This window comes from Calidris pugnax, unplaced genomic scaffold, assembly GCF_001431845.1.
Source record: "Calidris pugnax isolate Ruff unplaced genomic scaffold, ASM143184v1 scaffold70, whole genome shotgun sequence".
NCBI lineage: Eukaryota > Metazoa > Chordata > Aves > Charadriiformes > Scolopacidae > Calidris > Calidris pugnax.
Genome location: NW_015090862.1, coordinates 1,674,227 through 1,685,688, shown reverse-complemented (window position 1 = coordinate 1,685,688; position 11,462 = coordinate 1,674,227). Strand labels below are relative to the sequence as shown.

The following is an 11,462-nucleotide window of genomic DNA, read 5'->3' as shown; positions in this document are numbered from 1 at the left end:
AAAAGAAAGGAGACTGTTTCTACGCAATTGTGAGAAATTGCAAGAGATTCCAACACTGAGTCTGCTGAGAAAAAGGAGCATGTGGTTATCGACTAACAAAAGAACATTCAGCATTTTAAGATTACATTAAAAGGGCATGAGAGAGCACAAAGTACTGCTGAAAAAACACCCTGACTTCTTTCCTCAACACAGATCTAATTACAGACAGATGAGTTAATACCACTGAAGTCAGCAGAGTTACTGAGGATTAGTATGGAGGTAACGCAGATCAGATTTTGGCCTGCAGGCTTTTATAAACCTCAGCTTATGGTATTCCCTTAAAACAATGATAAACTCAAGTGTGTTAATAAATAACTTGGCTATTACTTGCTTTTTGACACTGTTTTATTCACTTTCACTAGCTCTTTTTTGTCCCTAAGATGCCTTGAGTGTATATAAACTAGAGCAAACACATGCACTTAGCTATTTTAATAGAGGCTTTAGGTAATAGTTTTCCTTTTTATTTGTCCATTTTTGAAGGTAAATATAGAAATGTCGATTCATATTTAAGAACTTCTTTTTGCAATACGAAATGTATGCTCTCTTGCTTTTAAGGCCAAATTGAAAATTGTTTTAAATCTGAATCTCTTTTACTGTTTCAGCTTCTTTCCATATTGTCTGGTAGCCCTTTTGAATAAGTACACCTGGTTGAAGAAACACTTGCTAGTGAATTTGCAAGATTGTGCCAATAATGCTATTGCAGAAATACAGCTGTGTTTTTTTTTTAACCTCAAAACATCACTTAAATTTGCAGTGCATCACGCTGCACTCCGTTCACTCAACACTCTTCCCATAACAAAAGCTACAGTGTCAAGTCATCCAGCCACAGACAAGTAAGAAACTGCAAATACAAAGTTTCTTTAGAACTCTACCCTTTGCCTTTGCCATTAGGTCGTATAAGAACTTACCCGCTACTCGGTAGGATTATTTTGCTCTGGAAGCATTGAGAGCACGTATCTCACTCAAACTCCAGGAACACACTCTGCTGCTTGGGTTTTTGTTCCAGGAGATGAATGCAAGTCAAAGAAATAAAAGGAGTTAGGACAACTGCATACACTTCTACCTGCAGTATTCTGCAAGAATTCTTTAACTGTGGCCATGAGCACTCCTTCACAGGGTGCTCCTGATTTCTTTTTCTCTTTGTTTCACAGCTCACATGGATGACTCCAGGGTTAAACATCTCTGACTGTGTCTCTTCAACTGCTTTGTGACATTCAGGTCAGGGAGGACACAGGGAAACAACACACCAAGCACATTCCATGGCAACTGAGGTCTTCCTTTAAGAGGGGAGGATGATCTAATCATGGAATGACACACAGTGCCAGGAAGGAAAGAATTTTAGCTAATAGAAAATTTAAAACATAGAAGAAGAACTCTGATGTCAAAGGAAACTGACCTATGTCAGCAGCACCAGATCCTTTTGGTCTGAATAACCTGACCCAGAATCATGCAACCTGAAAGTTTTCAATACACACTAGTCATGACAGAAAAACACATCTCACAAGGATTTCAAGATTAAATGTGTGTCTTCAAAGAGATAAAATACTATCAGGCTGAGATTTCAATGAATAGGAAGTAATTTCAACATAATCTCTCTTTATGCCAGTGTCTTGCAAATCATTTGAATCAACTAATACATCTAACAATCTGCTCAATATGAAAAAGATCGAGGTTTCAATCTCTTCTTACTCAATCAGAACTGAGTATCAGGATTGATTTATGCTAATTTTAACTTGGGTAAGTAAGCCAAAGGGGATTCAGACTCTAATTCCTTTATGTAAACAGAAACCAGTAGGAGGAAGTATTAAAATGCTATAAACATCATCAAGATGATCACTCTAAAAAATATTTTTAAAATAAATGTTATTACTAACTACAAATTTCATTTTCACTGTACTGGCTTAGGCAAATCTGTCCTGTATACCCTGAATATCCAAGATGTCCATCGACACTTTTAACGTACAACCATACCATTATTTCTTCTTGATGCATACTGTTTAAATTTGAACAGGAAGCTACATTGCAAGCTCACCATATGCAAGAGGTTCTGGGGTAGATCAGCATCATCATCCCTACAGAAATGGTAAAAAGACTGATTTCTCCACTTCAATATCTTTTTCAATAAGAATAACACATTTCAACTTTTGAAAGATTTAACTTTATAGTAACTGGAATAGTGACCAGAAAGGAAATTAGTATGTGCTTAGCCCAAAAATTCTCAAAGCACGAAAGAATGCGTCAAAAGTTTTAATTGTGATGACTTTGATACAGAAGCCATGTAAGTGACAGAGCCCTTCTATTGACTGTTAAAACAGTAATACACATATGATTGTCTTCAGGCCCCAGTACCTAAACAATACTGGAATCAAAAAAAAGAAAAAGATCTAGCTGAATTCCAGCTGGAAAGGGAAGAGAAATATAGAGCTGCATTCATGCATTTTATGGGAAAGATTGCATAGCTGGTTTAGAAGGAAAATGTCTTTTCATGTCCTTAGTAGTAGTTCTGTGCTTCTTTAATGTCTTCGTGAGTTACAGATTATTATATTCTTCCATTCAACATTATCAGCCCATAGAATGAGTAAAATGCAAGACTCCCTTTGAGAATAAGGACACATTTTTAACTTTATCTTGGGAAGAAGTGAATCATGTATGCAGTTACCATATATAAAAGGCAAATATTTCAAGTTTCATAAGGACATGACAATCCATAAAATATTGGTTGAAGGTAAGCACCAAACCCAGCAACTGCCGTTTCAGTGACTGAAAGGCAAACCTGGGATGTGGTTGTCTTCAACACTGGGAGCTTGATCTTGACTGCAGTTCTTTCACCTAAGATAACTTCCATGCAAGATCCCCAGCTGTACAACACAGTGATAGAGGCATCTCATTAGTTAAGGCCCGTGCTTTCTTTCAAATACTCTTGGAAAAAGTCACCAAAGCAAATCTCTCCATCAATCTTCTTTTTTTTTTGCGCTTTTAAGAGCAGTATTAAATATTCATAAATATAAAAACTATGTGGAAATACCTTTAATAATATTCTGATTCTACCTGTTTAAAAAGAGAGAGAAAAAAATTAAAAGAAAATTAAAAAAAAGAAAACCCACAACCCAACAACCAACCACCTTTGCCAGAGTGCTTGGCCAGCAGTGAAGATAAAAACATGACTGTTCCAAATATCCTGTAGATCACATGATGCTGCTTTCTCTTTGTGGATGAGAATTATTTCCGTACTTTCTGCCGAGTTCTAAGAAGCCATAATTAGAGGACAAAATCCCCCAAAGTGCCTGAGATTCAGAAAGGCTGGACTGGCAAGTCATTTCTGATTACACTGGCTCACAGAAACATCTTCAGATTCTTATGTGGAAAGTACTGCAAAGGAAAGAAAAAGATTAAGAGAAATAAACACATCTGTCATTATGCACAACATTTTCCTTAAAGTACAAAAAGGAAGGTGCCGTGTAATCAATCTGAATCTCTTCTCCCATGCTCTCAGGAAGATTTAAGCATTCTGGGAGAAATTTCCATGTTCTGAAAATGTTAGCTCAGGGGGCCAAGCTCAGCACTGGATTTAATCAGGTAGAAATTGACCTATTTATTGGATATACAGCAGAGCTAAATGTTTCCCAATTGCACTTTTGCTATGGCACAGCATTGGGGTTCCTAAACAAGCCAAATTAGGCAGATAAATTTGTTGTTTCTCTTGTTAGAACCAAGATTGTTACCTTCTTTCTCTTTGTACTATGATCCAGGCAAGCAGCATGCCTTACTACTGCCATCCTTTTTCAGAAAAACTCCTAAGCATCTTGGCAGGACAGTAAAAGACAATTTAAAGAGGGTGTGCTGAAAGCTCACTTTCTCTAGGTAGCAATCTCTGTTCAATGTCACAACAGTATAAACCATATGTTTGTTTCCTTCTTGACTGAATGCTGAAGAGATTTTTATGTACTTTTGTATGTAAATACTATAATGTTGATGCCTACGCCAAAAGAAAACTTTAAAGATTTGGAGCATTTGAGAGGCTGAAGAGTTCTGGATGTATGGTTTTTCGATTTTGCTTTACAAAAAGAATGCTCTAACTTAATCACAGCTATTTGATTTGAGTCAGGAATTCACTGAAGGAAGCTCCATGGTATGCATTTGGAGGTAAAATGTTATGTTCACATTGGTCCTTAGGAACTTTGTCTCTAGGAACTTACTCAATCTGAGTGACACTGGAAGTTATGATGTACAGTAATCTGGCGTGCTAGCCTAAGTATTGTGAAAGCAAGTGTACAGTGACACAAAGAGCTTACCAGCACTAAGTTTTTAGAAAAAAAAGAATTATAAACATCTTGTTCACAACTCATGAAACGTTTAGAGTCCCACATTAATCCAAACTCTTAAAAATGTAAGTCCACTTCCTATAAGAGAGCTTCTGTTAACTTCAGCCTTAGGTAGGACCAGAGACAGGACATCCACTGTTACATGGGTAAAGGCCCACAAAGTTTTCTGAAATACTGCATTTCCAATGGCATCTTTTTGTTTAATCTGTTGTTTCTCTGTCCACTTCTGACAGCTCCCAGGTGTTACTAATGCCATATTCTTCTCAAGCTCCATTTCAAATTGTTATAGTATGTTCCACCCTCAGGCATTCAAATAAGCTTAAACTTCCAGGATGATTTATAAAACAATTTCCTGTGGTAAACATAACCAGTCTTGTAGAACAGAACACTTCGCTAGTGCAGTTCAGAGTGCTAATACTTCCATTAAACTACAAGCAGCTTCTTAATGACAGCAATTTTGAGTGAAATAAACCTACTGGGATCAAAGTTTCTGAACTAGCAACTGTCGTCATCATTTACAGCTTACTCAAACTTCCAGGATAACAGCCAAAAATCCATGTATCTTGTCCCTTGGTCAATGATTAGCAGTGTTTTCTTCTAGTCTTAAAAAAATTCTTCAACCACAGCAGTGCAAATCAAGCAACAGACTTTACTGCATCTTCACTTGCTTGACAGCAGCACAAAGCTTGCAAAGGCTGTCTCTAGGAGGTTAAACCTACATGGGGTCATTAAGTAAAGGTTTGATAAACAAGTGATGAGACAAGGAAAATCAGTCAATGTACAGTGGATGAACTTTATCTTATACCAGGTCAAAGCCTGGATCGTGGTGCCAAAATTAATGCCTGCTGTACAGATTAAGTATGCATGATAGTATGACAGCTTAAAAAAAAACCCACAACAAATTAAGCTGTGTGAAAAAAAGTGCTTCAAAACCAGAGTGTACATTATTTCAGGAATCTGGCCTTCCAAGGTTTTCTACAAACCGGGTAAAGAAGGTATTCTCCCTGAGTAAATTCATAGCTCATTTTAATGATAATGAGATTTTACAGTTGGATAGTTCACATTACAAGAGTTCTCAATGTTTGTCAGAAGTCAGGTAAGGCCTTGGTCCATGTAACAGAGCAGAGAGAACAAAAATGTTCTGTGGTTTAGCAGAGAGCACCTACTCAAGCAGTGGCAAAGCCAGGGATAAAACCTAGCTGCCTTACATCCTACATTTCCTACTCCTATGATGTGAAGAAGTGGCTTTTGTTGGGGTGGAAAGGCAAAGGAAAGAATAAGAAATCCTTTACTACAAATAAATATCACCTGGAGTCTGGTAAGTCAACATTTTCACAAGGATCACATGCCAGGTGCGGTATGGTATTCTAGGATCAGACATTCAGAAATGCTGATTGCCCATAGCTTCACAGAAGTCTCTGAAAACTGCAGTTTTCCAGCATCTCCAATTGCTGACTGGCAACCATTTTCAAAAGTGGCTATTGCTTTGGTTCCCAGGTGTTTAATTTTCACAGCCACTGAGCAGCTGAAAGCATACATCTATAGTCAAGATGTCAAGGAGACATCTTGATAACATGAGTTCACCATGTCATAGAGATGGATTAAAGTATATGCATTTAAACAGAGCAACAGGATGATCAGCCTTCCAATACGTGGTAGCCTAGTCCTTTGAGATTATCAGTATTGTCAGTGATCCCTCCCTCTCTATTTCTTCTTTACCTAATCTATAACAAGCTCTGTACTTTTTACTTCATCCCTCTTTTTACTCATCCTTCTTGTCCTGTTGAGTACCCAGCACTCAGGTCTTTCCACTCATTTCCTCAGCTTCCCAAAACATAACAAACTTGGAAAAAAAATATAATGATGACAGTAATTCCAGTAGCTACAGTGACAAATACTCCTCTCTGCTACTTGCTCAGGAAATGACTGGATCACACAGCATCCTCAGCTTGGAATTCTCAGTCAGCAGTTTGCGAGCCGCTACAATGCAGCAGTAAAGTCAGTCATGGCACAGGAAACTCCTGAAACTACAGCTTCTGCTGAGTCTTCAGGTCTGCCTTAATTCCTCACATTTGATCTCTGCTCTCTACCAGATCTGTAGGTACAGTGCAGTCTTTTCATTCACTAAAGGAAACTCTACCTGACCCCAACAGCTTCTATATGGATAGCAGCATAAAGAAAGCATTTTCTTAGCTGGAAATATACGTAAACAAAAGATTAGAACACCTATTCAGCTGAGTCTGATGATACATACCACGTTCTAAGAGTTTCTGCTGATACACTTGATTAGTCAAGGAATGTCTGATACGTTTCTAATGTATAAAAGACATTCACACTGACTTTGCAGCAAATCCTCTTGAGACACTGATGTTTCTCACGGTTCATAGGGTTCGTGTCCTCGTGCTTTATTGTAGAATCTTTTTGTTATAACATCTTTCCTTAGAAATTTCATTTATGAAAGAAACAAACTGCTCTGTGCTTTGTTGAACACTTAAAAGTTCTTAAACGTCATTAGCATTATCAGCCCAAATTTTGATCTATCTTAATTCTATCCTGCTGTTTAGCCTTATTTCCTATGAAAATACAGTTCATTCAATCCATCTGACTGTGAGCTTTTTTAATCCTCCCCCATAACTTCTGAATCCTTTGGCAGAATTCAACAACATGTGACTGAAAGATGATTAAGTTTCTGCCAATTTCCTGCAAACAGGCAGCTGTGTAAAAAGGAGTCTGTAAGTGTTCCACTTCATAGAAAGATGCAAAACAATTCCACATCTTTCCAGACATCAGAAAATCTACATAGATGAACCAGCCTTTGCACCTTAACTACAGGAAAAAAACTGAAATTGTACAGTATATTTGTAACATGTACACAATCTTTACACACATCCCTATTCAGCCAGCATAGATCCTTGCTATAGGCTTGAGAACAATATGGATTTAAGCTTACAATAGATCAAAATATTTTCCTGAAGAAACCACACAAACAAACAGGAAACTTTAAAAAAAAAGAAAAAAGGAAAAAGAAAAAGGAGATAATTAAAAGTCATTGAGCTCTTACTCTTCAAGTTAGGAGAGAAATGGAATATGCTCTAGAAAGGTAAACTGAGTTAGGGTAAGAAGTCATCCTCTAGTCAGCTCTCTGGTAAAGTACTTATGTCTGACATTTGTTGTGTTACACTACACAGCGATATCCTAAAAAAATACCTGAAAACATGCAAGAAATTATTTTCTTAAGATCTTTTTCTTGAAACAATACCTGAGAAAGTCTGGTGCTTTGGAAATCATGTTTTCAAAATCTGCAAACCCCAGCTTCCCATCGCCATCCATGTCAGCTTCTTCTATCACTTTCTCACAAACTAGAGTGATTTCTTCTGCTGTTAGCTCTTCTCGGGTCAGCTTATTGAGGGTTTGCTCCAAGTCTGATTTGCAAATGAAGTTATCTGTGTTAAAATCTAATCAATAAAAGAACAAAAGGAAAGATGACCAGCAACTCTCTCACTCATTTGCTTCAATCAAAAAAGGTGTACAAAGCATCCCGATACAGTACCGTAGATCTTAAAGGCATAGATTGCTTTAAGCTCTCTGGGAGCCATTTCACTGAGCACAGAGAACATGTCCACAAAATCATTGAAGCTGAGGCTCCCCTCTCCATCTTCTGAGAAAGATTCCACAATCCTTTCCTTGAAGGGATTCTCCTGTGAAAAACATATACATATACACAAAAATATTAGTATTTGGAAGATTAAAAAACCTGCAGATTCCCTGTTAATGATTACGAGTATCTAATTCTATGGTTGGCTCTTTGAAGACAACTTTTGTTCTTCTAAAATGCATCTAAAAATGTACATGTCCATGCTTCAGCAGACAGTGTCAGCAGAAGATACTGCTGCATAGTGCCACTTCTCACCCCAATTTTCTCAGCTTCATTGTCAATCATTCTCTCTAAACTGGTGCTCACCTCATTTCTCCTACGTGGAACACGTCTTTGTGAGTGTTAGGGTAAAAGTACTAAGAGTGTGAGTTTCGCTCGTAACAGGTTGCTGACAGGGTGTCAGACCAACGTGGTCAGGAGGGTTACAGCTCCCACATGAAGAAGCCAACACGTAGGAACAGGGGACAACAGGAGGGGAAGGAGACAGAGAGACCAGCCTGGAAAGCCAATGAAACAAACAGACTTTATGCCTTGTAGCGACACCGGGCTAAAGGCTGGAGGAACAAGTATTATTTATGAAACCACCTTAAAAAGTAAATAGCTGCATTCCACACCTGACTGATATGGAACCATCAATCAACCATCAACCAAACCATGTCTGTTCATTCAGGATGCAGTCACATCCCAGTAGAATATTGTAGAAACGTCTTTCATTTTCACTCTGATGAATACCAGTGTCCAACCTCTGGTTGAACTGACTACAAATTCCAGAGTCTTAAATGAATTTCATCTCTGCAGGAGATGATCCTAGGATCTGTTTTTAGCACCCTACCAACCCAGCTGGTGTCAAGGCTACTTCGAATAAGACAATATTCTAAAACGAAAAACACACAAGCAAGCATAAGAAAAGCTGCTTTAGTACTTTGAAGTCCAAACCAGATGTTTTTTATAGTTACAAAACATCTTTCTCACAGCTACATACAAAGATAAATTTGTAGCTCTGTCTGTAAAACTGGGAAAATCAATTCAATTCTGTTGATTATGAATAAAACACACGCACATCCTTTGGGCTGTGAGCAGCATCTCATCAAAGCTGTTCTACAGACCTTTTCTGAAGCCAAGACACCAATTAACATATTGATCTCCTATAAACATAAATAGCTTTGGTGATGGTATATCATGTTCATTATTTCTAATATGCATTCAGCATTTTATTTGGCTTTAAAAGAAGCAGTATTGTGAAAGCTCAGAGCTCAAACTTATATCCATTTAATTTCTTTTTTTTTCCTGTAAGTTTATTTAGCTAACAGGTATTCATGAACCATCCAATTATTTTAAATGACATTTCATAAAACAGCTGTATTTGAGAAGTAAATGACCAGAAAATGTTATTTTTTAGTTTACTTCAATTCTTTCTCGATAATTCACGCATAACATGTATTTATAGAGCACATTTTCTGCATACTTGCGGAGACTAAAAAAATACAAGCAGTGTGTACAAAGTAGTTACACAAACAGATTGATGTTTTATATTTATGTAGTATTCTTCACCTTAAAGGAACATCCTTACAAGAATTGGGCTACGTACCACTAATACACAGCTGCCCCTGAAGTCCAATTCAACAACTGTTACATGGTGCACAGCAGCTTACAACAAGAGCTGAAGATAAAGATGTTCAACTGAAATCACAGGGGGAATATGGATGCATAATGAAATTTGTCACTCACCCAGAGGCAACATTTAAGATACATTTAAAATAATGAAAAAGTTTTAAGGATTCTTGTTAGAAGACAAGCATAACATACAAAAGCTGAATTCCTCTAAGAGGAATGTGAGGTGTGAGTGTGCACAGGGACATTTCAAAGAGGATCCAGTTCCTGGAAAGCAGCACTTTTTCATCAGGTGATTGGAGAATGTGTAGATTCACACTATGGGATGACCTTTGCAGTGTCTTTTTCTGGGATGCAGGTACAAGGAAGTGGTCAGACATTTGGTACAAGGCATGGACTGATCAAGGCTATACCACACCTACATACATCTGGCAAGTCACGTCACCTGGGAAATCTAAGAACGGATTTCAGTGCCCATCCCAGTTGGACTTTTGAGATACTTCTTCACAGAAGCTATACGGGCCATTGACATCCTCACAGGGAATCCTGACTCTATCAGGCATTTTCTTTTAACTGATAAAAAAGAATTCAGAATACATCAACTTTCTAATAAGATGTCTTTGTGCCTTGCAGTTTGCCCTCTGGGACAACTTCCCTGGCAGAAACTAGTTGGAGTCTCAAAGAGGATCCAGTTCCTGGAAAGCAGCATTTTTTCATCAGGTGATTGGAGAATGCGTAGATTCGCACTATGGGATGACCTTTGCAGTGTCCAGTTCCAGGATGTGGAACTTCCATGGCAGAAACTAGTTGGAGTGTGCCAAAAGGCAGGTATCCATCTAATGGCAAACCATGTAAGTGTGTGTATCAGTCTTCTGAGGGTGGGTGAGATATAAGACATTGGAAGAGTAATTCCCTGAGGCAATCAAGATTCAGAATTCAAAAAGTAACCTTAACCAGAGATTTTGGCACCACTAAATGCCAAGATGGCTCCAGTCTTTCTGGCTGAGATGATGGCCATGAATAAGGCTGTTTTAATGGGGAGGTGAAGTAGGGACCACAGAGCCATAGGCTCAAGTAACAGCCCATTAAGGTAGTCGATACTAAATGCAAATTTTCCTGCAGGGTTCGATGATTAAAGTAATTCCACAATAGGGAGCATGTCTACAGATTTCAAAGGGTAGGAGATTAATGAGCTCACTGTGCCCTGAGAGGAATATGCAAGGCTGAGCCCGCACTAAATGCCAAGATGGCTCCAGTCTTTCTGGCTGAGATGATGGCCATGAATAAGGCTGTTTTAATGGGGAGGTGAAGTAGGGACCACAGAGCCATAGGCTCAAGTAACAGCCCATTAAGGTAGTCAATACTAAATGCAAATTTTCCTGCAGGGTTCGATGATTGAAGTAATTCCACAATAGGGAGCATGTCTACAGATTTCAAAGGGTAGGAGATTAATGAGCTCACTGTGCTCTGAGATGAATATGTAAGGCTGAGCCCACTGTTCAGATGAAGGCAAAACCAGGCCAAATAAAAATAAAAAAGAAATTAAATAGAGTAGGAAAGAGAGATTCCTGAAAATAAAAAGACAACAGGCTCAAAAATGCAGCAGGGTCACATCTCTCAAGAGTCTCAGAATGAAAAACAACACCCCAGAATTAGCCAGATGGCTGAGAGAAAGTCATTGTAAAAGGATACATAACGATCACTCACATTATCTGCAGGGTTTGTAGAGAAGATATAGCAGATGTGCATCTGTAGGTACTGCTGAGGCTAAAGAATCTGACCTGAGTGCTTGGAAATGTGCCTGTTTGTGGTATAAACATACAGACTCACTCATT

General features: G+C 38.2%; 1 protein-coding gene across 10 annotated transcripts in view; it reads right to left on the bottom strand.

Annotated features, from left to right (window-relative positions):
* Positions 1–2,999: 2,999 nt before the first annotated feature.
* CIB2 (calcium and integrin binding family member 2) overlaps positions 3,000–11,462 on the bottom strand; it is a 52,321-nt gene continuing 43,858 nt past the window's right edge. For all 10 annotated transcript variants that reach the window (XM_014944495.1, XM_014944496.1, XM_014944497.1 and 7 more), the window contains 3 exons: positions 7,912–8,059; positions 7,621–7,816; positions 3,000–3,408 (listed from right to left, as the gene is read on the bottom strand). In XM_014944495.1, coding sequence (XP_014799981.1) covers positions 3,387–3,408; positions 7,621–7,816; positions 7,912–8,059 — 366 coding nt within the window. In that variant the 3' untranslated portion in view covers positions 3,000–3,386. The remainder of the gene's footprint in view (positions 3,409–7,620; positions 7,817–7,911; positions 8,060–11,462) is intronic.